Source organism: Acipenser ruthenus, chromosome 42, assembly GCF_902713425.1.
Source record: "Acipenser ruthenus chromosome 42, fAciRut3.2 maternal haplotype, whole genome shotgun sequence".
NCBI classification, from domain to species: domain Eukaryota; kingdom Metazoa; phylum Chordata; class Actinopteri; order Acipenseriformes; family Acipenseridae; genus Acipenser; species Acipenser ruthenus.
Genome location: NC_081230.1, coordinates 4,021 through 31,142, shown reverse-complemented (window position 1 = coordinate 31,142; position 27,122 = coordinate 4,021). Strand labels below are relative to the sequence as shown.

The window sequence follows — 27,122 nt, the reverse complement described above, 5'->3', positions numbered from 1 at the left end:
ACCATGGCAGAGGGACATCCAGGGTCTAGTTTTAAGTAGAGCTGGGTGTCAGCTGCATAGAAGTGAAACATGAGGCTGTGTCGACAGATGAGGTGATCCAAGGGAAGTATGTAGATGTTAAAGAGAAGAGGCCCAAGAACAGACCCTTGATGGACACCACAAGTGAGTGGGTTTGCATCAGCACTGCTTCCATCATAGAAAACAGACTGCATGCGTCCAGATAGGTAAGAGGACAGCCAGGAGAGACAGGTTCCAGAGATCCCAGCATACTTCTGAAGGTGGTCAAGAAGAATGTTATGATCTATGGTGTCAAAAGCAGCAGTTAGGTCAAGGAGGACAAGGACAGAGGGAGCAGCAGCATCAGCATTAATAAGCAGGAGATCATTCACAATCTGGAGCAGAGCAGTTTCAGTACTGTGATGCGGCTGGAAGCCAGACTGCAGAGTTTCAAGTAAATTGTTGTCTGTGAGATGTTTCATCAGCTGGCTGGCTACAGCCCTTTCAAGAGTTTTGGAGAGAAAAGGAAGATTGGATATGGGACAGACATTAAATAAGACAGCCGGCTCAAGGGAGGGTTTTTTGAGCACTGGCGTTACTCGGGCAGTCTTAATATGACGTAAGATATTCTATTTTTTTGTAAACAAACAAAGAAACAAACAAATTGCAAATTTCACATCTTTATTTCATTATCATGATTTTAAGCAATTAAGAATCAATGCATCTCTATTTATTGCTGTGCAGTACAATTGTTTATGTCTTATTTTATTTGTTTCTGGAAATATTTTCTAAACTTAGAGGAACCAGGTTTTCTTTACTTTTGATTCAGCAGTAGGCACAACCTGGTGCACTCCTAATTTCTTATCCCTGAAGGATTCATATCTTTTGTTGATTGTTTACAGATCAGGGCTTTGGTCTTGTGAGGAATGTTAGTTGCGATGGTCATAGCCTAGATCATCGATCCATAAACCAGCACCATACTTTTGGAACTTGATGTTGTGGTTGGCCGTCACAATGAAAGACCTGTCACTGGGGACATGGAAATTGATGGAGATTGTATCAACACAGGATTTTTCATTGTGATTATCTTCCACAAAGACACAGACAAAGAGCTCCCCTTCCCCACTAAATTTACAGTAGTCGTTGGCTGGCAATCGTATGTAGCGGATCCGGGAGTCAGGTTTAAAAACACTCTTCACATTACTGGAAATTTTCCCACTCAACGATGCACCAGAGTCTGATACCGAACCTCCGATCTCAGCCCCCCCTTCCACCACCAATTCATTAAGCCTCATCCTCTCCACATGATAATAAATCCGAAGTGGCTTCCCGGTTGCATTGGCCACGTGGGTGTTTGAGTTGTCGTTCCCCATGTTCTCTTTCACGGTCAGAGCACACAAACTAGAAGATCTGGAATCTAAAAAAATTAAACATGTAGAGTCACTTGAACAGAACTTCTGATTATTGAAATGTCATTTCAATCAAAGTTGTCTTAAAATGCTGAGCTTTTTAACAATGTTCTGGTTTTCATTCTCATTGTTCTCATTAGTATTGTTTTTGCTGAAACCAAAACCCATTACTGAGAAAGTGAATGAGTACCCATATGGAACAAACAAACATTTAAAATAAATAATGCATGTTAAAATACATGGCTAATATCGTTTTAAACTTACCTTATATTATCACATATATAATAAATATATATTAAAATATATATATATTATTATATGTTGTTATGAACCAAAATATCAATAAGCAAACTTCCAATACAAACTTGATATTTCAGGGTAACTTATTATGACTTATTTAAGGTGGTATGGCTGGATTACAATTTTAGATAGTTTTAGATTATGTTTAATGATGGCTTCACACAAGTGACTAAAACTGGCAGCACACACAGACACAGACACAGAATTTATTTTTGTATGCATCTGGTAGCAGTCAAGGGGTTAACTGTTAATTTATGACCAAAATCTGAACACATAGGTGTTTAGTCTAAAGACCTGTCATTAGTTGTAAATAAATGACAGTTGCCTGGTTCCATCTTGTTTGATGAATCCAAAACTTGAAGCAGGTGTTGTGTTGTTTCAGAAATAAAAAGGAAAATACAGTTAAAACTGCTCCAATGAGCCTGAATGAACTAGGAGATGCCATAGGCTTCATGGCAGAACATGCCACAAGACCTTCTCATGACATGCTTGCCCTTGTGTGTAAGACATCATTAAAGCTAGCAGTTCTGCAGGTGGACATTCAAAGGTTTTGATTTCAAGAAGTTATTATTATTATTATTATTATTATTATTATTGATTTCTTAGCAGACACCCTTATCCAGGGCGACTTACAATTGTTACAAGATATCACATTATTTTTACATACAATTACCCATTTATACAGTTGGGTTTTTACTGGAGCAATCTAGGTAAAGTACCTTGCTCAAGGGTACAGCAGCAGTGTCCCCACCGGGGATTGAACCCACGACCCTCCGGTCAAGAGTCCAGAGCCCTAACCACTACTCCACACTGCTGCCCCATAGTTAACTGTGTATGAAAATTACACAAAACCATGTATGTTACAAAGTGATATGCTTCATAAAATGTGCGAAATAATTGTTTAATAAGGTCCTGTGTGCTCTTCCAGGCAATTTTGAGCACCTTCCAGAGTGCATCCAAGCAGCTTGCCCTTCAGTTCATCTTGATTTGTAATCACACAATACCTGCTGCAGACAGGGCCAGAGCCCGTATTCATAAAAGGACTTAAGTGACAAAATTGGAAGTGAGGTTCTTACTTGGGCTACTGAAATAATGTGGAATTCATAAAACATGATCATTCAAGTAAGGTTCTTAATTCTCGTCTTGACGATAAGACACCTAAAGAGATGTTCTTTAGTTCAACAGGTGAGGTTACTGTGTGTGTTGTGTGTGTTTTTCTATGACAGGTGAGGTTACTGTGTGTGTTGTGTATGCTTTTCTATGACAGGTGAGGTTACTGTGTGTGTTGTGTGTGTTTTTCTATGACAGGTGAGGTTACTGTGTGTGTTGTGTATGCTTCTCTATGACAGGTGAGGTTACTGTGTGTGTTGTGTATGCTTTTCTATGACAGGTGAGGTTACTGTGTGTGTTGTGTATGCTTTTCTATGACAGGTGAGGTTACTGTGTGTGTTGTGTAAGCTTATCTATGACAGGTGCAGTAATATGCCCAGTTTTATTTAAACATATTAATCATTCATGGATGAATTTAATTTAAACTTTCATGTACTCATTGTGTTTGTGTCATTAATCAGTTTAACAGAGATAAAAAAAACATTGGGGACAGCACAGCATGTATTATGAGTCAATACATATATCTTGTTTATTTATGATGATATATAAACTTAGTTTAAAGTCAGAAGTGTTTTTAAAATAGTTTATTTTGTTTCAATGATGTGTATGCTTTTCTAAAAACGCAGAATGATGATAACAGTTTTAATTCAGTGTAGGGTAGAATTCTATAGCTCAAGCTATACTGCCAACAGTGCTGATAATAAATCATTCACATAGAAAGAACTGGACCTTGTCACACAATTCCTTCTCAGCATTTTAATTAAGAAACATAGTTTGTTTGATAGCATTAATGAAAAATAAAGCAGCAATGTTCACATGACTGTAATATACCATGTGCATGTACTGTATATGCACTAGTGGATCATTACACTATAATATACCATTCACATGTATTGTATATGCACTAGTGGATCATTACACTATAATATACCATAATATATATATATATATATATATATATATATATATATATATATATATATATATATATATATATATATATATATGATTTTCGGTTTTAACCGATAAAACCCGATGAAACACCCCCGATACAAAACTAAAAATGAAATCTGTGGATAGCCAATAAACACCGGAAAACACAGTCAAAACTGTGGAAATTGTTAATCAATTCATGTTGACTTTACCCTTTTCTCATTAAAAAAATTAAATCTACTACAAAAAATAATGAAATACGTTTCCCAGTGTTGCTGAGCAATGTCCAACCTTCCTGACTTGCATCTATCCTTGATTCGTTCTGAAGACTTTAAACTTTAAACTCACCCCAACTACTAAATGACAGCACATTCCTACATTTCTATTGGAGACTCTGCTTGCAAGATTTTTAAACGAGATTACAATCAGGATAGTAATAGGCTTGTTAGCGAGATTTAAAGCTGTATTACAGTTAAGATATGGAGGATTTAAAACAGAATTGTGGCGAAATGTACAAAAATGCCTCCACACAAAAAACCCAGAAGAATGACAGCAAAGGAAAGAAGGTACAATTTAAGTGTGCAAGTACTGTCGAGTTACTACTAACTATACATATTTTGACAGAAAAAAACGCTCAAGCATTTTGGAAAGTAACCAAAAACACTAATTTCATAAAGTTTATCAAAAACGAAAGCCCCGAAAAAAACGATTTACATAAAACTCGAAAATAACTCAAAATAAGCACCGAAAAATACAATTAATAAAACCCAAAAAACAAGCCCTAATTATATTGTATAGGATCTGATCCCTGTTCATGTACGTTTCAGTGTTTTACTTTTGAATAAATCCAGAAGATTTTTTTTTAATTTAGTGTGACCAGTTATTTTTTTTTTTTTCTCCCCTGCCAGTTTGGGAATTATTGCACCACTTCACAGACTCTCTTACTGCCAGTGAAGAGGCCCAGGAGATAATACAGGTTCCCTTCAGCCTCCACTCTCTGAGCAGTGCTTCCCTTTTACATCAGACAGTCTCATGCCAGAGAAGCCCTTTCCAGGAGTTGATCACCTGTCTATAGAGGGAGATGGCTGGTTTCAGATCTGAAACCATTCATTTCATGACTGGACTGCTGTGTATACCTCTGTCTCTCTCTTTATCTCTGTGTGTGTCTGTCCTGGACTGCTATCTATACCTCCATCTGTCTCTCTTTATCTCTGTGTGTGTCTGTCCTGGACTGCTGTCTATACCTCTGTCTCTCTCTTTATCTCTGTGTGTGTCTGTCCAGGACTGCTGTCTATACCTCTGTCTCTGTCTCTCTTTATCTCTGTATATGTCTATAATGGACTGATGTCTATACCTCTGTCTGTCTCTCTTTATCTCTGTCCTGGACTGCTGTCTATACCTTTGTCTCAGTCTCTCTTTAGTAGAAGGATCTTAATATTTCATGGTATCTCAGACATTCACTGAATTATTAGAGTCATGTGTTTGGACTATTGCTGTACCCTTTGTTCTTTACAATGACAACTAGAAGAGCTCTGAATACTGTAACAAAACTTGTACGACTGCCATGAATCAATTAGAATTACTAACAAGCGTCTTTACATAACCTGCATTGTGCTACAAAGCAATTCAACACAAACATGGATATTAAGTGCTCAAAATATTTTCTAAAGCAGAAACATTCCAACATCACATACAATATAATTTGTAACATCAAGAATACTTACAGGACAGTTGTGAGCAACAAGTTGCTGTAGTTTCTTCAGAAGAGATCTGCTCCCTGTTAACAGCTAGTTAAACAGATGACTGCCAGGGAATGTGTGCTTCCTTAAATAATCCTCTCAGGTGGGCGTGTAGATCTGCAAAATACACCCATCTACCAATACATGGTGGGGGGGGGGGCTAGTAATTACAATGTATCCTCCCTCATTTCAACAACAGCTATCGCTACTGTCTTAATTATGTTTAACATGCTCAAAAGGACAAAACTCTTGGTGCTGTATTATTATGTATTTTTTAGCAGATGCCCTTATCCAGGGCGACTTATAAGATATCACATTATTTTTACATACAATTACCCATTTATACAGTTGGGTTTTTACTGGAGCAATCTAGGTAAAGTACCTTGCTCAAGGGTACAGCAGCAGTGTTCCCCACCTGGGATTGAACCCACGACCCTCCGGACAAGAGTCCAGAGCCCTAATCACTACTCCACACTGCTGCCCCTCTCTGTATAGTGAGTCTCGGCAGTTCCGCCAAGATTTTCTAACTTGTACGAGGAACTACCGTTCCTCTCAATATGTGGGATTTGTACTTCACATCCCTCCTCATTTCATTGTCCAATGAATTCACATCCTCAGCAGTTTCATTTCTATACACTTTAGAAACTCATCTTCCAGATTCTTTTTTCAGTGCATGTCAAGAAACCGGAATAAGATCTTCATCTCTTTAGTTTCTTTACCCATGAATGATATGTTTTGATATATAATGTATTCCTTCAAACTAACCAATACATTTTTAAAGAACATGTATGTGATCTCTACACCCTGTTATGCTGTTTGACCAATTAAAAAAAATAAGACATAAAAACCTGGTTATTGATTTAGATGCAACAAGAAACAATACTGCTGTGTTTAATTTATACACAAACTGGATTCATCATGAAAACCGAGTCATGAGGAACATTAAAACCAAGAGAAGGATATTATTATTATTATTATTATTATTATTATTATTATTATTATTTATTTATTTATTTATTTATTTATTTATTAGCAGACGCCCTTATGCAGGGCGACATTTTAGATGGAGTGCAGATGCAGCGCCGACAAGCGGTTGCAGAACTTAGCTCCCGCTATTCCGTATCCAATGCTGCCATCGTGTGGCCATTTAGTAGAACTGTTGGTAATATATATATTTTTTTTTACCTGAACACAGCTCAGTGACAAGCGGTTGCTGGTGCCCTCTGCTGTTTGTAATGAGTAGTACAGGTATTGAAAATCAGCAATTTATTTATTTATTTATTTATTTATTTATTTATTTATTAGCAGACAACCTGATCCAGGGCGACTTTCAATTGTTACAAGTTATCACAGTACAAAGTATCACATTCTAAAATATCACATTACAGAATATCATAATACAGATAAAAGCAGTTATGAAAGTACCATAAAATCAATTCAAGTAAGAGCAAAATAATAAAGCACACAGTAAATTATAAGAGCGAATTCGACTAAGAGCAGCTAAACCTGATAGTAACTATTTGCTTATATGAGTCCAGTAAGAACACGTAGTAAGCATGATAAATGCATGAGAATGATTTCAAATAAGAGCAATTACAGAAAACGTTATTATTTACACATACAGCACTCTCCTGCGTATCCTGTAAATATTCTGTTTGCTGTATTTTAAGAATGTATCTGAAATGTCTATTTTTGCACAGGGGTTAAGGTTAATCTGAGTCATTTCAAGGGCAACTGAGCTTTGTTCAAATAAATAATAAATAATAAATATCACAACAAACAGTTCTACTAAATGGCCACACGATGACAGCATTGGATAAGGAATAGCGAGAGCTCCGTACTGCCCGACTCCATGAAGTGCAGGTTTACTGCACAGGAAGCCCCGTGACCCGACACCTCCCCATGTGAGTTTAATTATTTATTCTTAAAACCAATACTATTTTAATCCACAGCAGGGACTGATAAAACAGCCTTTGTACAGCAGTTGCCCTGCGGTGTGCAGGTCAGGGAGCTGTGTGGGTGCTGGAGTGCGCTGCAGAGCGGATTTCCACTCGATCACACAAGGGAATATAAAGGATGCCGTGTTCAGAGCTGACTCTGCGATTTTGTGTGTGGAGATATTGAAACCACTGAAGCTGTGTAAAAAGAAAAAAAGTGAAGAAAATGTACGTGATCTCTAACTCACTGTTTGACAAATAAAAATTCAAAAATAAAAGTATGTGTGACGCCTATTTCCCTACAAGCCCTTGTCTTTAACCACGGGAGCACACAGACTCTTACGGGGCTTTGAAACCGCACATCACTTTGCGCGGATCCTTACTCATGTCTGTCCCACAGGAGTTCCCTGGCTGTAGTTTATGTGGCTGTTCTTTGATCTCATGCTGTGTTACAGGAGTGTGCAGAGCTGCTAGTCTGTGATGGTTGATTCTAGTGTGAGCAGAGCTGCTAGACTGTGATGGTTGATTCTAGTGTGTGCAGAGCTGCTAGTCTGTGATGGTTGATTCTAGTGTGTGCAGAGCTGCTAGTCTGTGATGGTTGATTCTAGTGTGTGCAGAGCTGCTAGTCTGTGGTGGTGGATTCTAGTGTGTGCAGAGCTGCTAGTCTGTGATGGTTGATTCTAGTGTGTGCAGAGCTGCTAGTCTGTGATGGTTGATTCTAGTGTGTGCAGAGCTGCTAGTCTGTGATGGTTGCTTCTAGTGTGTGCAGAGCTGCTAGTCTGTGATGGTTGATTCTAGTGTGTGCAGAGCTGCTAGTCTGTGATGGTTGATTCTAGTGTGTGCAGAGCTGCTAGTCTGTGATGGTTGCTTCTAGTGTGTGCAGAGCTACTAGTCTGTGACGGTTGATTCTAGTGTGTGCAGAGCTGCTAGTCTGTGACGGTTGATTCTAGAGTGTGCAGAGCTGCTAGTCTGTGATGGTTGATTCTAGTGTGTGCAGAGCTGCTAGTCTGTGATGGTTGATTCTAGTGTGTGCAGAGCTGCTAGACTGTGATGGTTGATTCTAGTGTGTGCAGAGCTGCTAGTCTGTGATGGTTGATTCTAGTGTGTGCAGAGCTGCTAGTCTGTGATGGTTGATTCTAGTGTGTGCAGAGCTGCTAGTCTGTGGTGGTTGATTCTAGTGTGTGCAGAGCTGCTAGTCTGTGATGGTTGATTCTAGTGTGTGGAGACAATCCTGTTATTGTATCTGTGATTTGACAGGACACTGACTGGTGTCTGGTTTATGTTCTCCACTAGATGTCACTGTTTCCTCAGCTTTTTTGTATCAACATTCAGAAGTCTTGAAATTAATATAGATTAATGGATGACCACAGGCACGAAATAGCAGAGGGGAGGGGAGGGGGTGGGAAGTAAAGTTGATCCTCTGTTATATCATTAAAAATAATAACTCTGTGTTACATGATTCAACTACAGCAGTGCAATCTGTGATTCTTTAGTTCTGGTTTCTAGCTATGTTTTGTTTGATGAAATCAAAAAGAAATAACAAAAAAATAACTAAACACAGTCAGGTGTGTTTTGCACACTGTTTTTGGTGCTGGGACTCTGTATCAGCCTATAGGGTTAATAACTAATACTACACTGTACTTCCTCTTTATTAGCTTGTGGTTTGAATGCTCATTTTGAATTGATTTGAATGCTCATTTTGAATTGATTTGAATACTCATTTTGAATTGATTTGAATACTCATTTTGAATTGATTTGAATACTCATTTTGAATTGATTTGAATGCTCATTTTGAATTGATTTGAATACTCATTTTGAATTGATTTGAATGCTCATTTTGAATTGATTTGAATACTCATTTTGAATTGATTTGAATGCTCATTTTGAATTGATTTGAATACTCATTTTGAATTGATCTGAATACTCATTTTGAAGTGATTTGAATGCTCAATTTGAATTGATTTGAATACTCATTTTGAATTGATTTGAATGCTCATTTTGAATTGATTTGAATACTCATTTTGAATTGATTTGAATGCTCATTTTGAATTGATTTGAATACTCATTTTGAATTGATTTGAATACTCATTTTGAATTGATCTGAATACTCATTTTGAATTGATTTGAATACTCATTTTGAATTGATTTGAATGCTCATTTTGAATTGATTTGAATACTCATTTTGAATTGATTTGAATACTCATTTTGAATTGATTTGAATGCTCATTTTGAAGTGATTTGAATGCTCATTTTGTTGAAATCTGTTAAAGAGAATGTAGTTCTGGGATTTTAAAATGGCATCAGAACTACATTTCCCAGTGCCTAGTGCTCCTAATGAAGCCAGCAATGACAACCATCTGGGTCAATTGCAATGAACTTGTGGATTCAGTACAGAGCTGCATACTAAGCTGCGGAGCAGCTAATCATAATCTACTTCAAACAAAAGATGGAGGCATTGTTGCTAAAAGTCCCATTTTCAAGTATTGAAAATGCCTGCTCTGTCTTCCATTCCTGATTCTGCAGTTTATAAATCCTCCATCCCTGATTCTAACTTCCATGCAGTCGTGTGAGATTGCTGTTTAAAATCTCACAACCTTGCAATCTAAAACACTACAAATAATAACGACTTGAAACTACAGATCATAAAATATCTAACGAGAGCATTTCCAAAATCATAAATAATAAAAAGTTATAACAAACTTGTAACAGCGGAGAACATTTTACAGGAAAGCGATGAACTGAAATGGGCTTCAAAGCAACATCAAGTTAAACATGTAAAAGCTATTTGTATAAACCACAGAGCTACAGAATACTTAATGACAAAATATATGCCTGATTGTACATGGATCGCTTGTATGAGCAGACAGCAGTTTAAAAAGCTGCTCCAGTCATGGTATATATAAGAAATGCAGAAACAAGGACATCTACGGTATTTATTACTGGAGTTTTAAAATGAAATCCTTGATTGACAAGACACTGAACAACATTTAAAACAGCATTTCATACAGGCAGCAAAGCATTTTTAATATAGATTTTATTTGCTTTAGTAGTCTCGATGTCAATCAACAAATTTATATCAAAAACACAGAACCTGCGTTTATTAATAAGAGTACCCAAGAGAGAGAGAGGGCAGTATTAAACACATCCTGAGCAGAAATCATCTCGTTCAGAAGCAATGGTATGCAGCACATTACATTCCTAAAAGCTCTCTGGTGCCCCCTGCTGGAAACAGTACTGCTTTACACTGCAAGCTGCCCGCATGATAACTGCAGTACACTGTGCTGTGTCTTGAGGTACCGCAGATTCACCGTGGTATCGAGGAAGCTTCAACAGAACCCACTGCAAGAGGCTGAGCAACGCATGAGAAAGGAAAGAGAAACGTGCATTCATAATAACAATCTATTTAATATATTACTAATGTGAGGTAACACAATCCGAATGCTCAACAAGACGATCAATACAAGATGTACTCGTTCATATTTGAGTATGTGAGCTTTTGATCTGAACAGATTGTGATTAGGGGGGACCCTGTTTATCAAGCAGGTTTATTATTTTGTTTTCAGTAAATATTTCTGTATTTAATCAAATGCACTCCTGTTGTTTAGGTGTCCCCAAGTGTCTGCAATTCTGAGAATGTTCTCGAGTCCTGCAAGAGTGTGCAACTGACTTCACTTCTTCACACTAAGTGCAGGGATAGGCTTACACACCTATGTGAATTTTATGGTGTCTTTTAAGGTTTCCAAACAGGCTGAATCTCTTCCCACAAACAGCACAGTGATGTGGTTTCTCTCGTGTGTGAATGTCTTTGTGTTTTTTAAGGTTTCCTAAGTGACTGAATCTCTTCCCACACTCAGCACAGTGATAAGGTTTCTCTCCTGTGATAATGCGCTGGTGTGAATGAAGATTTCCTAACTGTGTGAAACTCTTATCACTGGTCTGTATGTGGGAAGGTTTCTCTCCTGTGTGAATGCGCTGGTGTCTTTTAAGCAGCGATATATGATTGAAACTCTTCCCACAATCAGCCCAGGAACACGTAGTCCCTCCTGTGGGATTTCCCTTGTGAGTTTCAGGAGCGTCTAATTGACAGGAACTCTTCCCACCTTTAATAGAATGAGGCAAGGTCTTCAAGTTGCCCTGGGTTTCTGAATTGTTAAAACATGCAGAATGTGGCGTCTCTGTACTCTCCACAGTAAGTGGGTGTCTGTCTTGTAAAGAAGGGATTTTAACTGAGTGAGTTCTCAATGTCTTCACATACTCTTCTTGGGGTGTCGTTTCTCTGTGTTTCTTGCACTGTGGTTTGCCTCTAGTAGAGTTTTTGCACTGGGGTGATGGAGTGGAGTCGTGTTCTCCATCTACTTTAGAAGCTAAAGAAAGAAAGAGAAGAGAGACAAAGGTTATTGTACAGCATTCTTCCACATGCACTGTTCTGCAGGGCTTCATGTCATAAACATGACAATAACAACACAGCAATGCTTACTGTGAGACACACAAGAATGAAATGTGCCGCTGAGAGCAAACATTACAGTCCCTGGGATAGTTGTAGTGAGATGAGCTTTTAAACATGATATTGTATTTGAATAAAGTGTAAGAAATAAAATAAGACTGATGGGTCATACAATACGGGTTCACTCTCATTGTGGCGATGCTGCTGCATACTCTCCACAGAAATGCTCTACTGAAATGTTTTTTTCCGGGGACGCTAAGCAACCCGACTGGATTTGGCATCACCCAGTGATGGGACATGTGATCCCTGCAGCTCTGTACAGCTGAGGGAGCAGCACAACTGCAAACAGTCTACCAGGAATGGGGAAAGGCACAGATCTAACACAGGCGTGTCCAAGGCTGGCCCTTCCACTCCTGCTCTTTGTTCCAAACCTGTTCTAAGTTGTTTAATTGAACCAGTTAAAGCTCCATCCAGGCACAGGAACAGCACTTTATAGAAGTGAACCTGTTCAATGTGGAGTGGAATGGCCTCCATGAGCGTGATTGGACAGCGCTGATCTCACAGCATTCTAAAGAGGCGTGGCAGTGGCTGCACATCTAGCGTGATTGGACAGCGCTGATCTCACAGCATTCTAAAGAGGCGTGGCAGTGGCTGCACATCTAGCAGGTGCCTCAGGAGCAAGCACAGTGATGTCCTTGTTGACATAGTGGTTGGGCAGCTCCCCTTGTTAAAATATGAATCTCAAGCACACTGCTGGTGTTCAGTACCAGGTTCTGCAGGATCAATAGGCAGCTCAATGCTGCTTGTTTTGTAGGATTACCTCCAAATCCCAGATCACATCCAGATGGAGAATCATCACACAGGTTGGATCCCAGCTTGTTGTTCTCCTCAAGTGTACAGACATTATTTTCAGTAGGAAGTTCCTCTGCGATGGAGACACATTCCTGTTCTATGAATTCCTCTTTAATAGGAACACATTCCTGTTCAGGGATGTCTTCATCTTTAACACATGGCAGCTCTGTAACCTGTATTAGACTTGCACACCACTCCTGCTCAAAGGACTCCTCTTGTGTGTAAACTGCTTCTATCTTTGGCCCCTCCTGTGCTTCAGATTCAGGGATAGCGTGGCTCTCTATGGGATCTGTGGGAAACAAAACTGTATAAAATTACAACTCTTACTTACTAGCTAGGCTCCTCTACAAAGCCAGCCCCTTGTCAGAATGACTGAATAGATTCAATTCTTTTAGCCTGTCTGCATACGACATGCCTTTTAAACCCAGGATAATTCTGGTTGCTCTTCTTTGCACTCTTTCTAGAGCAGCAATATCCTTTTTGTAACGAGGTGACCAGAACTGAACACAATATTCTAGATGTGGTCTTGCTAATGCATTGTAAAGTTTTAACATTACTTCCCTTGATTTAAATTCAACACTTCTCACAATATATCCGAGCATCTTGTTGGCCTTTTTTATAGCTTCCCCACATTGTCTAGATGAAGACATTTCTGAGTCAACATAATGTCACCGGGTCTAAGAAGAGTTATTTCCCTTATTTGATTTATTTATTTTTAATTAATACAGTTACTTTACCCTGTTTTTAACTCCCAAATTAAAACACATTTTCCCTCGCAGCAGGAAACCGCACAACAGCTGAGGACAACAGAGGCAAGTCTCAGCAAAGTGTCTGAGGAATGTCTTTCTGTGAACTCATACTGTATTGTGATCATGGTTGGGATGGAAACATCACCACGAGGGACATTACACTGACTGCCCATAACAGCGCTACAACATCACCACGAGGGACATTACAGCGACTGCCCATAACAGCACTATGACATCACCACGAGGGACATTACAGCGACTGCACATAATAGCACCACGACATCACCGCGAGGGACATTACAGCGATTGCACATAACAGCACTATGACATCACCGCAAGGGACATTACACTGACTGCCCATAACAGCGCTACAACATCACCACGAGGGACATTACAGCGATTGCACATAACAGCACTACGACATCACCACGAGGGACATTACAGCGATTGCACATAACAGCACTACGACATCACCACGAGGGACATTACAGCGATTGCACATAACAGCACTACGACATCACCACGAGGGACATTACAGCGACTGCACATAACAGCACTACGACATCACCACGAGGGTCATTACAGCAACTGCACATAACAGCACTATGACATCACCACGAGGGACATTACAGCGACTGCACATAACAGCACTATGACATCACCACGAGGGACATTACAGCGACGCAGTCAGAGTGGGCTTCACCACAGATTTTCTGATTGCAGACGACGAAAGTTTTTTTTTTTCACTGTTCCCATACAGTTCCATCATAACTAGACTGGTAAATACGAGAAGTACAACCTCCATGCAATAAAAGCGTGTTTCCACAAGCATTTTTTTTATGTAGTTAGGCTTCATATTTTTTTCACTTGTTTCAGAATGATATTCAGCACGTGTTTTGATTATATATATATAATGTATATGATTACTCCTCCAATGGACTTCTGGGATTGGGCTAGGACTATATAAAGAAGGACAGGACAGTCAATCCCATGATGCAGTTCGGTACTCAATTACAAGCGCCATTTGTGGAGCCCACTCAGCACTGAATACATTGCGATGATGCTGTGGTGCAGCCCCAGGATATACCGGTATTTTTTTTTTTTTTTTTAACAACAATACAATATATCGTTAATATAAAGTGTCTGGCTCTTATTAATGCTTGATTATGTCAAGAAACATTTCGCCAGGGCGAGCGTGAATAAGCTAAAAGCATTGTGAGCGCGCTATTATTTCTAGTACTGCTGTTAATCAGGGTCTGTACACTGTGTCTAATAAAAGGCTCTATTAAAAGACCCTCACAAATACATCACAGAGATATTTACATTCTCAAGCTCTGCAACATGGTCTGTGACTGTCTCAGCGGGACTCTATACACTTTACCAGAAGGACACCGTGTGTCTCTAATTACAGACTGGTTAAGACTTACCAATATAGTAGTTTTAGTTTCTAGAATACCTATTTAAATATGAATTAGACTAGGTTAGATGCACTGCATTCTTATAATCTATAAAATAACACAATGCCTCTATTAGACTCCTTATATAACCAATATTAGGACAGGGCTGTGCTATTAACCGCGCTTATAATAATCAAACACTTTAAAACGTGTCTGAAGAGAGATTCGAACCAAGATCTTTCCAGTAGAAGGTGGTTTGAGGTGTTGGATTGACCGAGCAATACCACACAATAAAACCCATCTTACCTTGAAATATGAAAGGCTGTTTAATGTCTGCATGTGCAGCGTTTATACACCCTCGCACGGCTTTCAGCTCGCTCTCTGATATTTCCAATCTCAGCTTCAGAGTTTCATTCTCTCTCTTCACTGCAGACATGTCCTCTTGTAATTCAGTGAATTTGCTGCTCACAGCTTCAGTAATCGCGCACACGACGCGGTCTGCAGCCGCTTTCACTGCGAGCTCGACGGTGGAGGCGAGCTCGTCTTGAAACAACGACACGGAGACACTGACGCGTCCATCTTCACTGGTTTAGTTTGAGACTGCTCTAGCGGAAACCTCTTTGCATTCAGAAACACCGCCTTCGGTTTGTATTTACTAAGATATATGTGTTTTTATCGTAGCCTCCCCATTCAAATACATGCATCACACACAGACTTTGCAAGCAGTAGCAACCCTTTCTATGTGCGGTTCTGAAATGAAAGCGTCCCAAGCAGAAGGCGAGGCTGGGTGGATCCGCAGTGTATGTTTGGCTCTTTGGTCTCCCTATGGAAGCGAGGGCGGGTCAAGGAGGTTCTGAAACTGGATCGCAGAGTCTCCATGTCGGCTCTGTGAGCGCTGTGTTGGATGCGATGCGGACACTGCGCGGAATCCGACATGGAGGCAGATTCGACTGTCTCTGCTGAGAATGTGACATCATCAGAAAGCAGAGACAGCGCAGCGAGTTAACATCCCAAACAACATGCTTTTGACAGCACCGATTAACTTGCGTGCTGGTTTAGTACCGTGCTCCGTGCAGCCACGGGATCAGCCCCAGGTAGTGCGCTGCTTTCAGCTCCGTGCAATTGACTCGTACTGATGTAAATGTTGTCAAAAAGCATATTGGTAGTGTTCTTACAGCGCAGATTTCCGCAGCGCTGCACAGATACGCCTTCTTACGCCTTGTCAACGCTGTATTAAATACACGGTAACCCTTTAAAATAAGCGTCTGTTCATATGTAATGCATGATGAATTGCAGACACGGAATTACATTATTACAATTTGAAATGTATTCATCATGAATTCACATTGTATCAGCTGATAAATGTATACTGTTACAATAAAGTTCATGTTCAACAATGACATCAAACTGACTCTGTATAGTCTGAGAATCCAGAAACTAACTACAGGACGTGTAAACATTACAATGAGGTTATAATGGACTGCAAATGAATGCAATCCGCATGTGTGATACATTATGATAAATGAAACAATTCAATGTAATTACGTGTCACTATATACATCAAACAAATAGGATAAGTCATTCATTATGCAACTAGAGTATAAACAGGGGATGTTGTTGGTAAGTTTCCCAAAGGTTTGGAGAAGCAACGTGACGTCAAACAGAGAGCAGCCAGGAGCAGCAAGCGCAGCCAGCTCTGAAATACAAGAACACGACCAACCTTAAAATAACTCTCCTAACCCCAAACAAATAACCTGTGTGCATTCACCTGCTTTAACGAGCTCTGTGCGTCGTAATCTGCAAAACAAACGCAAACACCTCCTCGCTTGGCTTCCTTTTGAACAAACCAACATATTTAATGAGATCCAGCTGTTCCACACTGAGACACGCCCCCTGTGAGCTCATTAATTCGGCGCGGCTCTGTCGAGCGTGTTACAATGGGCAAGGCAGGCAGTGAACTTCATGGAGACGGGCAGAACGCAGCTCTCGCTATTCCTTATCCAATGCTGCCATCGTGTGGCCATTTACTAAAACTGTATGTTGAAATAACTTGTATTTTTTTCTTTATCTGAACACAGCTCAGTTGCTCTTTGAAATGACTCATATTAACCTTAACCTCTGTGCAAAAATAGACATTTCAGATACATTCTTAAAATACAGCAAAAACAATATTTACAGGATAACCAGGAGAGTACTGTGTGTATAAATAATAAGGTTTTCTGTAATTGCTCTTATTTGAAATCGTTCTCATGCATTTATCATGCTTACTACGTGTTCCTATCAGTTACGATCAGGTTTAGCTGCTCCTAGTCGAATTCGTTCTTATAATTTACTGTGTGCTTTATTTTGCTCTTACTTGAATTGATTTTATTGTACTTTCATAACTGCACTTATCTGTATTATGATAATCTGTAATGTGATATTTTAACAATTGTAAATCGACCTGGATGTCTGCTAAGAAATAAATAATAATAACAGTAATAATGTCTTTGCTGAATTTCATTACCTGTACTACCCATTGTAAACAGCAGAGGGCACCAGCAACCGCTTATCACTGAGAGCTGTGTTGTGTGTTCAGATAAAAAAAAAGTTATGTATATTAGAAATAACAGTTCAACCAAATGGCCACACGATGGCAGCATTGGATAAGGAATAGCGAGAGCTAAGTTAGAACATAAGAACATAAGAAAGTTTACAAACGAGAGGAGGCCAGTCAGCCCATCTTGGTCGTTTGGTTGTTAGTAGCTTATTGATCCCAGAATCTCATCAAGCAGCTTCTTGAAGGATCCCAGGGTGTCAGCTTCAACAACATTAATGGGGAGTTGGTTCCAGACCCTCACAATTCTCTGTGTAAAAAAGTGCCTCCTATTTTCTGTTCTGAATGCCCCTTTATCTAATCTCCATTTGTGACCCCTGGTCCTTGTTTCTTTTTTCAGGTCAAAGTAGTCCACTGGGTCGACATTGTCTATACCTTTTAGGATTTTGAATGTTTGAATCAGATCGCCGCGTAGTCTTCTTTGTTCAAGACTGAATAGATTCAATTCTTTGAGCCTGTCTGCATACGACAGGCTTTTTAAACCCGGGATAATTCTGGTTGATCTTCTTTGCACTCTTTCTAGAGCAGCAATATCCTTTTTGTAACGAGGTGACCAGAACTGAACACAATATTCTAGGTGAGGTCTTACTAATGCATTGTAAAGTTTTAACATTACTTCCCTTGATTTAAATTCAACACTTCTCACAATATATCCGAGCATCTTGTTGGCTTTTTTTTTAATAGCTTCCCCACATTGTCTAGATGAAGACATTTCTGCTCTAGTGGAATTTGGTAAAGCTAAGAAGAGATGAGAGAATGGATTTTAAAGATAGTTAGCACTTCTTCAAATATATATATATATATATATATATATATATATATATATATATATATATATATATATATATATATATATATATATATGTGTGTGTGTGTGTGTGTGTGTGTGTGTGTGTGTGTGTTACACATTTCAATTACAATGCATGTATATTGGTCTTACTTGAATCTCTATAAATAAATAAATAAATAAATAAATAAATAAATAAATAGTGAACAGAAACTCTGTGAACTTACCTCTCAGGAGTAAATCTCTGCAATGAAGATTCAAATTAAAATTCACTGGCAGAGACATTATGACATCACTTTCTTTTATGATGTCACCGTTATGTCAGTGCTGAACATGAACAGCACGATGTCTGTTGCCATGGCGCTGTCTCAAACAGATAACTGCATTTAAAATGGCTGCTCTGGGCAAGGGGAGGGGCCAGTCTTCTTCAATACAGTGAATAATTATCATTTGAAATACCTACAATGCAAGCTGGTCCTGTTGCTTTTGCTGATCTTTCTCTGCTCTGCATACCAGTGATGCCCTTCTACCCAGCGTGCAGATCTACTGTGCTGCTTCACTGCTTTCATTCAGTATTAGGTATGAACAAGGTTTCTGTGATGCCTTTATAATAAGAAAACAAAACAAAAGAGAGTGACTTTTTACAATGAAAACATGTAACTGAAGAAATCAGACCTTTAGTTTTTTCATCCTTTCAGGTAATTGAAATGATTTATGAGTTTCTCTGACATACATTATCTGGGCAGCAGTGTGGAGTAGTGGTTAGGACTCTGGACTCTTGACCAGAGGGTCGTGGGTTCAATCCCAGGTGGGGGGACACTGCTGCTGTACCCATGAACAAGGTGCTTTACCTAGATTGCTTCAGTAAAAACCCAACTGTATAAATTGGTAAGTGTATGTAAAAATAATGTGATATCTTGTAACAATTGTAAGTTGCCCTGGATAAGGGTGTCTGCTAAGACATTAATAATATCTGTATTCATTCAATACATTTAGTTTATTAACCTGCTCTGTCACTCCACTGGGTAGTTATTCATATAATAAAAAGCATTTCATTCAAAGAACTTTAGTTTTCTAACGCCTCTCAGGGTTTTCTTGTGGAATGGGACGCTTTTTAATCACAATAAGACACCTCAGAACATCTTTTCAAAGCTTTTACGCCAGTCTTTAATTAACTCCTATTTATTTTAAAGAGGTAAACCACCTGTTCATTTTTCAAAACTAGAAGCACACAGCTGAGTGATACTGATACACTGTATTTCAAGCCCTCTTCAGCACTCTCGGTGTGTTTAGTTTTTCATGTTGTAACATTAACATGATGTCTTGTCCTTTTTAAAATCAATAGCAGTTAATTAAAGCCTGGAGGAAGCGCTTTGATAACGCGTCCCCTCGAGTCTCACAGAGCAGCGCACTCCTTGGCGTGTCTCATTGCTGGTGACTCTTCTGCTGCTGTGGACGCGGCTCTGTTGCCTGGTTTAGTTCGCAGCGCAGTCTGAGGAAGAGTCTAAATCTGTGCCGCTGGACAGCAGGGAGGAATACTGTCCTGGATAAAGAATAGGAGACAAGAATACAGTTCAAGAGAAACTAAATAAAAGCATGGGGTAGAAATAGCAGAGGTTACTGCCTGGAAGTTTACTCGTAAAGAATGACCTTTCTGCGACCCTGTGCTGTATTTACCAAAAACAAGTTCACACGCCCTGAACCTGCAAGACTAGCGAAGAGAAAGCTATGAAACTGCGAGCATGCCTGCGCCATTGTGGATCTGTTTGAGACAACGGCGCTAAACTTGAATTAAATTAATATACTTCTAAAAAACATTATCAGGGGGTATAGCGTTAGTGTTTAAACACCTTGTTCTGAAGAAAAGGACGGGAAATAACAATATCGGTACAAAACACAGATTACATATCCGCGAAAAACTCTCTGCATCGGCGCTGCTGCCTCCAGACACAGCGCCCCGGTTCATAAAAGATTGTACCAACTCCGGCATGGGGAGGGCGTTACCTGAATTAAAATTGTATTCACTGGAAAAAACTAGAGCTACAAACAGCTCGTTTACGGTGTTACAATTGAAAATGATGTTTATTTTTAATTAAAATATCCCCGATATCACGATTCCCTTTGCGGTCCATATTAGATGAATTGTTAAACCGCGCTGATCAGTTTGTATTTTGTGATTGGTATATTCCTCGTCCTGTGGGAGACAGACCCGTTCAGACACTGAGGGAGAGCAGAGAGGAGGTGAGAGAGTCTGCATGGAGCTCTACAATGTGTTTATAAACTACAGAGCGCTGTTATATTGTATTATTTTGAAAGGTCCGGGTTGTAGTGTGGTAGGAGCGCGTTGTTTTATCCGTTCAGACACTGAGGGAGAGCAGAGAGGAGGTAAGAGAGTCTGCATGGAGCTCTACAATGTGTTTATAAACTACAGAGCGCTGTTATATTGTATTATTTTGAAAGGTCCGGGTTGTAGTGTGGTAGGAGCGCGTTGTTTTATCCGTTCAGACACTGAGGGAGAGCAGAGAGGAGGTGAGAGAGTCTGCATGGAGCTCTACAATGTGTTTATAAACTACAGAGCGCTGTTATATTGTATTATTTTGAAAGGTCCGGGTTGTAGTGTGGTAGGAGCGCGTTGTTTTATCCGTTCAGACACTGAGGGAGAGCAGAGAGGAGGTGAGAGAGTCTGCATGGAGCTCTACAATGTGTTTATAAACTACAGAGCGCTGTTATATTGTATTATTTTGAAAGGTCCGGGTTGTAGTGTGGTAGGAGCGCGTTGTTTTATCCGTTCAGACACTGAGGGAGAGCAGAGAGGAGGTGAGAGAGTCTGCATGGAGCTCTACAATGTGTTTATAAACTACAGAGCGCTGTTATATTGTATTATTTTGAAAGGTCCGGGTTGTAGTGTGGTAGGAGCGCGTTGTTTTATCCGTTCAGACACTGAGGGAGAGCAGAGAGGAGGTGAGAGAGTCTGCATGGAGCTCTACAATGTGTTTATAAACTACAGAGCGCTGTTATATTGTATTATTTTGAAAGGTCCGGGTTGTAGTGTGGTAGGAGCGCGTTGTTTTATCCGTTCAGACACTGAGGGAGAGCAGAGAGGAGGTGAGAGAGTCTGCATGGAGCTCTACAATGTGTTTATAAACTACAGAGCGCTGTTATATTGTATTATTTTGAAAGGTCCGGGTTGTAGTGTGGTAGGAGCGCGTTGTTTTATCCGTTCAGACACTGAGGGAGAGCAGAGAGGAGGTGAGAGAGTCTGCATGGAGCTCTACAATGTGTTTATAAACTACAGAGCGCTGTTATATTGTATTATTTTGAAAGGTCCGGGTTGTAGTGTGGTAGGAGCGCGTTGTTTTACCCGTTCAGACACTGAGGGAGAGCAGAGAGGAGGTGAGAGAGTCTGCATGGAGCTCTACAATGTGTTTATAAACTACAGAGCGCTGTTATATTGTATTATTTTGAAAGGTCCGGGTTGTAGTGTGGTAGGAGCGCGTTGTTTTATCCGTTCAGACACTGAGGGAGAGCAGAGAGGAGGTGAGAGAGTCTGCATGGAGCTCTACAATGTGTTTATAAACTACAGAGCGCTGTTATATTGTATTATTTTGAAAGGTCCGGGTTGTAGTGTGGTAGGAGCGCGTTGTTTTATCCGTTCAGACACTGAGGGAGAGCAGAGAGGAGGTGAGAGAGTCTGCATGGAGCTCTACAATGTGTTTATAAACTACAGAGCGCTGTTATATTGTATTATTTTGAAAGGTCCGGGTTGTAGTGTGGTAGGAGCGCGTTGTTTTATCCGTTCAGACACTGAGGGAGAGCAGAGAGGAGGTGAGAGAGTCTGCATGGAGCTCTACAATGTGTTTATAAACTACAGAGCGCTGTTATATTGTATTATTTTGAAAGGTCCGGGTTGTAGTGTGGTAGGAGCGCGTTGTTTTATCCGTTCAGACACTGAGGGAGAGCAGAGAGGAGGTGAGAGAGTCTGCATGGAGCTCTACAATGTGTTTATAAACTACAGAGCGCTGTTATATTGTATTATTTTGAAAGGTCCGGGTTGTAGTGTGGTAGGAGCGCGTTGTTTTATCCGTTCAGACACTGAGGGAGAGCAGAGAGGAGGTGAGAGAGTCTGCATGGAGCTCTACAATGTGTTTATAAACTACAGAGCGCTGTTATATTGTATTATTTTGAAAGGTCCGGGTTGTAGTGTGGTAGGAGCGCGTTGTTTTATCCGTTCAGACACTGAGGGAGAGCAGAGAGGAGGTGAGAGAGTCTGCATGGAGCTCTACAATGTGTTTATAAACTACAGAGCGCTGTTATATTGTATTATTTTGAAAGGTCCGGGTTGTAGTGTGGTAGGAGCGCGTTGTTTTATCCGTTCAGACACTGAGGGAGAGCAGAGAGGAGGTGAGAGAGTCTGCATGGAGCTCTACAATGTGTTTATAAACTACAGAGCGCTGTTATATTGTATTATTTTGAAAGGTCCGGGTTGTAGTGTGGTAGGAGCGCGTTGTTTTACCCGTTCAGACACTGAGGGAGAGCAGAGAGGAGGTGAGAGAGTCTGCATGGAGCTCTACAATGTGTTTATAAACTACAGAGCGCTGTTATATTGTATTATTTTGAAAGGTCCGGGTTGTAGTGTGGTAGGAGCGCGTTGTTTTATCCGTTCAGACACTGAGGGAGAGCAGAGAGGAGGTGAGAGAGTCTGCATGGAGCTCTACAATGTGTTTATAAACTACAGAGCGCTGTTATATTGTATTATTTTGAAAGGTCCGGGTTGTAGTGTGGTAGGAGCGCGTTGTTTTATCCGTTCAGACACTGAGGGAGAGCAGAGAGGAGGTGAGAGAGTCTGCATGGAGCTCTACAATGTGTTTATAAACTACAGAGCGCTGTTATATTGTATTATTTTGAAAGGTCCGGGTTGTAGTGTGGTAGGAGCGCGTTGTTTTATCCGTTCAGACACTGAGGGAGAGCAGAGAGGAGGTGAGAGAGTCTGCATGGAGCTCTACAATGTGTTTATAAACTACAGAGCGCTGTTATATTGTATTATTTTGAAAGGTCCGGGTTGTAGTGTGGTAGGAGCGCGTTGTTTTATCCGTTCAGACACTGAGGGAGAGCAGAGAGGAGGTGAGAGAGTCTGCATGGAGCTCTACAATGTGTTTATAAACTACAGAGCGCTGTTATATTGTATTATTTTGAAAGGTCCGGGTTGTAGTGTGGTAGGAGCGCGTTGTTTTATCCGTTCAGACACTGAGGGAGAGCAGAGAGGAGGTGAGAGAGTCTGCATGGAGCTCTACAATGTGTTTATAAACTACAGAGCGCTGTTATATTGTATTATTTTGAAAGGTCCGGGTTGTAGTGTGGTAGGAGCGCGTTGTTTTATCCGTTCAGACACTGAGGGAGAGCAGAGAGGAGGTGAGAGAGTCTGCATGGAGCTCTACAATGTGTTTATAAACTACAGAGCGCTGTTATATTGTATTATTTTGAAAGGTCCGGGTTGTAGTGTGGTAGGAGCGCGTTGTTTTATCCGTTCAGACACTGAGGGAGAGCAGAGAGGAGGTGAGAGAGTCTGCATGGAGCTCTACAATGTGTTTATAAACTACAGAGCGCTGTTATATTGTATTATTTTGAAAGGTCCGGGTTGTAGTGTGGTAGGAGCGCGTTGTTTTATCCGTTCAGACACTGAGGGAGAGCAGAGAGGAGGTGAGAGAGTCTGCATGGAGCTCTACAATGTGTTTATAAACTACAGAGCGCTGTTATATTGTATTATTTTGAAAGGTCCGGGTTGTAGTGTGGTAGGAGCGCGTTGTTTTATCCGTTCAGACACTGAGGGAGAGCAGAGAGGAGGTGAGAGAGTCTGCATGGAGCTCTACAATGTGTTTATAAACTACAGAGCGCTGTTATATTGTATTATTTTGAAAGGTCCGGGTTGTAGTGTGGTAGGAGCGCGTTGTTTTATCCGTTCAGACACTGAGGGAGAGCAGAGAGGAGGTGAGAGAGTCTGCATGGAGCTCTACAATGTGTTTATAAACTACAGAGCGCTGTTATATTGTATTATTTTGAAAGGTCCGGGTTGTAGTGTGGTAGGAGCGCGTTGTTTTATCCGTTCAGACACTGAGGGAGAGCAGAGAGGAGGTGAGAGAGTCTGCATGGAGCTCTACAATGTGTTTATAAACTACAGAGCGCTGTTATATTGTATTATTTTGAAAGGTCCGGGTTGTAGTGTGGTAGGAGCGCGTTGTTTTATCCGTTCAGACACTGAGGGAGAGCAGAGAGGAGGTGAGAGAGTCTGCATGGAGCTCTACAATGTGTTTATAAACTACAGAGCGCTGTTATATTGTATTATTTTGAAAGGTCCGGGTTGTAGTGTGGTAGGAGCGCGTTGTTTTATCCGTTCAGACACTGAGGGAGAGCAGAGAGGAGGTGAGAGAGTCTGCATGGAGCTCTACAATGTGTTTATAAACTACAGAGCGCTGTTATATTGTATTATTTTGAAAGGTCCGGGTTGTAGTGTGGTAGGAGCGCGTTGTTTTATCCGTTCAGACACTGAGGGAGAGCAGAGAGGAGGTGAGAGAGTCTGCATGGAGCTCTACAATGTGTTTATAAACTACAGAGCGCTGTTATATTGTATTATTTTGAAAGGTCCGGGTTGTAGTGTGGTAGGAGCGCGTTGTTTTATCCGTTCAGACACTGAGGGAGAGCAGAGAGGAGGTGAGAGAGTCTGCATGGAGCTCTACAATGTGTTTATAAACTACAGAGCGCTGTTATATTGTATTATTTTGAAAGGTCCGGGTTGTAGTGTGGTAGGAGCGCGTTGTTTTATCCGTTCAGACACTGAGGGAGAGCAGAGAGGAGGTGAGAGAGTCTGCATGGAGCTCTACAATGTGTTTATAAACTACAGAGCGCTGTTATATTGTATTATTTTGAAAGGTCCGGGTTGTAGTGTGGTAGGAGCGCGTTGTTTTATCCGTTCAGACACTGAGGGAGAGCAGAGAGGAGGTGAGAGAGTCTGCATGGAGCTCTACAATGTGTTTATAAACTACAGAGCGCTGTTATATTGTATTATTTTGAAAGGTCCGGGTTGTAGTGTGGTAGGAGCGCGTTGTTTTATCCGTTCAGACACTGAGGGAGAGCAGAGAGGAGGTGAGAGAGTCTGCATGGAGCTCTACAATGTGTTTATAAACTACAGAGCGCTGTTATATTGTATTATTTTGAAAGGTCCGGGTTGTAGTGTGGTAGGAGCGCGTTGTTTTATCCGTTCAGACACTGAGGGAGAGCAGAGAGGAGGTGAGAGAGTCTGCATGGAGCTCTACAATGTGTTTATAAACTACAGAGCGCTGTTATATTGTATTATTTTGAAAGGTCCGGGTTGTAGTGTGGTAGGAGCGCGTTGTTTTATCCGTTCAGACACTGAGGGAGAGCAGAGAGGAGGTGAGAGAGTCTGCATGGAGCTCTACAATGTGTTTATAAACTACAGAGCGCTGTTATATTGTATTATTTTGAAAGGTCCGGGTTGTAGTGTGGTAGGAGCGCGTTGTTTTATCCGTTCAGACACTGAGGGAGAGCAGAGAGGAGGTGAGAGAGTCTGCATGGAGCTCTACAATGTGTTTATAAACTACAGAGCGCTGTTATATTGTATTATTTTGAAAGGTCCGGGTTGTAGTGTGGTAGGAGCGCGTTGTTTTATCCGTTCAGACACTGAGGGAGAGCAGAGAGGAGGTGAGAGAGTCTGCATGGAGCTCTACAATGTGTTTATAAACTACAGAGCGCTGTTATATTGTATTATTTTGAAAGGTCCGGGTTGTAGTGTGGTAGGAGCGCGTTGTTTTATCCGTTCAGACACTGAGGGAGAGCAGAGAGGAGGTGAGAGAGTCTGCATGGAGCTCTACAATGTGTTTATAAACTACAGAGCGCTGTTATATTGTATTATTTTGAAAGGTCCGGGTTGTAGTGTGGTAGGAGCGCGTTGTTTTATCCGTTCAGACACTGAGGGAGAGCAGAGAGGAGGTGAGAGAGTCTGCATGGAGCTCTACAATGTGTTTATAAACTACAGAGCGCTGTTATATTGTATTATTTTGAAAGGTCCGGGTTGTAGTGTGGTAGGAGCGCGTTGTTTTATCCGTTCAGACACTGAGGGAGAGCAGAGAGGAGGTGAGAGAGTCTGCATGGAGCTCTACAATGTGTTTATAAACTACAGAGCGCTGTTATATTGTATTATTTTGAAAGGTCCGGGTTGTAGTGTGGTAGGAGCGCGTTGTTTTATCCGTTCAGACACTGAGGGAGAGCAGAGAGGAGGTGAGAGAGTCTGCATGGAGCTCTACAATGTGTTTATAAACTACAGAGCGCTGTTATATTGTATTATTTTGAAAGGTCCGGGTTGTAGTGTGGTAGGAGCGCGTTGTTTTATCCGTTCAGACACTGAGGGAGAGCAGAGAGGAGGTGAGAGAGTCTGCATGGAGCTCTACAATGTGTTTATAAACTACAGAGCGCTGTTATATTGTATTATTTTGAAAGGTCCGGGTTGTAGTGTGGTAGGAGCGCGTTGTTTTATCCGTTCAGACACTGAGGGAGAGCAGAGAGGAGGTGAGAGAGTCTGCATGGAGCTCTACAATGTGTTTATAAACTACAGAGCGCTGTTATATTGTATTATTTTGAAAGGTCCGGGTTGTAGTGTGGTAGGAGCGCGTTGTTTTATCCGTTCAGACACTGAGGGAGAGCAGAGAGGAGGTAAGAGAGTCTGCATGGAGCTCTACAATGTGTTTATAAACTACAGAGCGCTGTTATATTGTATTATTTTGAAAGGTCCGGGTTGTAGTGTGGTAGGAGCGCGTTGTTTTATCCGTTCAGACACTGAGGGAGAGCAGAGAGGAGGTGAGAG

General features: G+C 40.7%; 1 protein-coding gene and 1 long non-coding RNA gene across 3 annotated transcripts; both read right to left on the bottom strand.

Moving 5' to 3' along the window:
* Nucleotides 1–661: 661 nt before the first annotated feature.
* LOC117972108 (uncharacterized) lies at nucleotides 662–5,585 on the bottom strand. Its single transcript, XR_004663320.2, has 2 exons — nucleotides 5,474–5,585; nucleotides 662–1,414 (listed from the first exon to the last, which is right to left on the bottom strand). It is a non-coding gene; the product is annotated as an uncharacterized LOC117972108 (long non-coding RNA).
* Nucleotides 5,586–10,445: 4,860 nt separating this feature from the next.
* LOC117969491 (zinc finger protein 135-like) lies at nucleotides 10,446–16,767 on the bottom strand. Of its 2 annotated transcripts, none has more exons than XM_059011667.1 (3): nucleotides 16,636–16,767; nucleotides 12,690–13,010; nucleotides 10,446–11,789 (listed from the first exon to the last, which is right to left on the bottom strand). In XM_059011667.1, the coding sequence occupies exons 1-3, from the start codon at nucleotides 16,718–16,720 to the stop codon at nucleotides 11,125–11,127; spliced, it is 1,071 nt and encodes a 356-aa protein (XP_058867650.1). In that variant the 5' UTR covers nucleotides 16,721–16,767; the 3' UTR covers nucleotides 10,446–11,124. The 2 variants fall into 2 exon arrangements, with proteins under 2 accessions (XP_058867650.1, XP_058867649.1); XM_059011666.1 differs by lacking the exon at nucleotides 16,636–16,767 and adding an exon at nucleotides 15,174–15,939 and having other exon boundaries at nucleotides 10,454–11,789.
* Between the last annotated feature and the right edge of the window lie 10,355 nt (nucleotides 16,768–27,122).

What these genes read in the sequence shown, in the direction of transcription:
- LOC117969491 (XM_059011666.1), bottom strand. Translation starts at nt 15,303, where the DNA reads ATGTCTGCAGTGAAGAGAGAGAATGAAACTCTGAAGCTGAGATTGGAA. An exon ending in ACAGCCTTTCATATTTCAAG is followed by an intron (nt 13,011 to 15,173) that starts GTAAGATGGGTT and finishes TGTTTCCCACAG; the next exon opens with ATCCCATAGAGAGCCACGCT. An exon ending in ATGTGATCTGGGATTTGGAG is followed by an intron (nt 11,790 to 12,689) that starts GTAATCCTACAA and finishes TTCTTTCTTTAG; the next exon opens with CTTCTAAAGTAGATGGAGAA.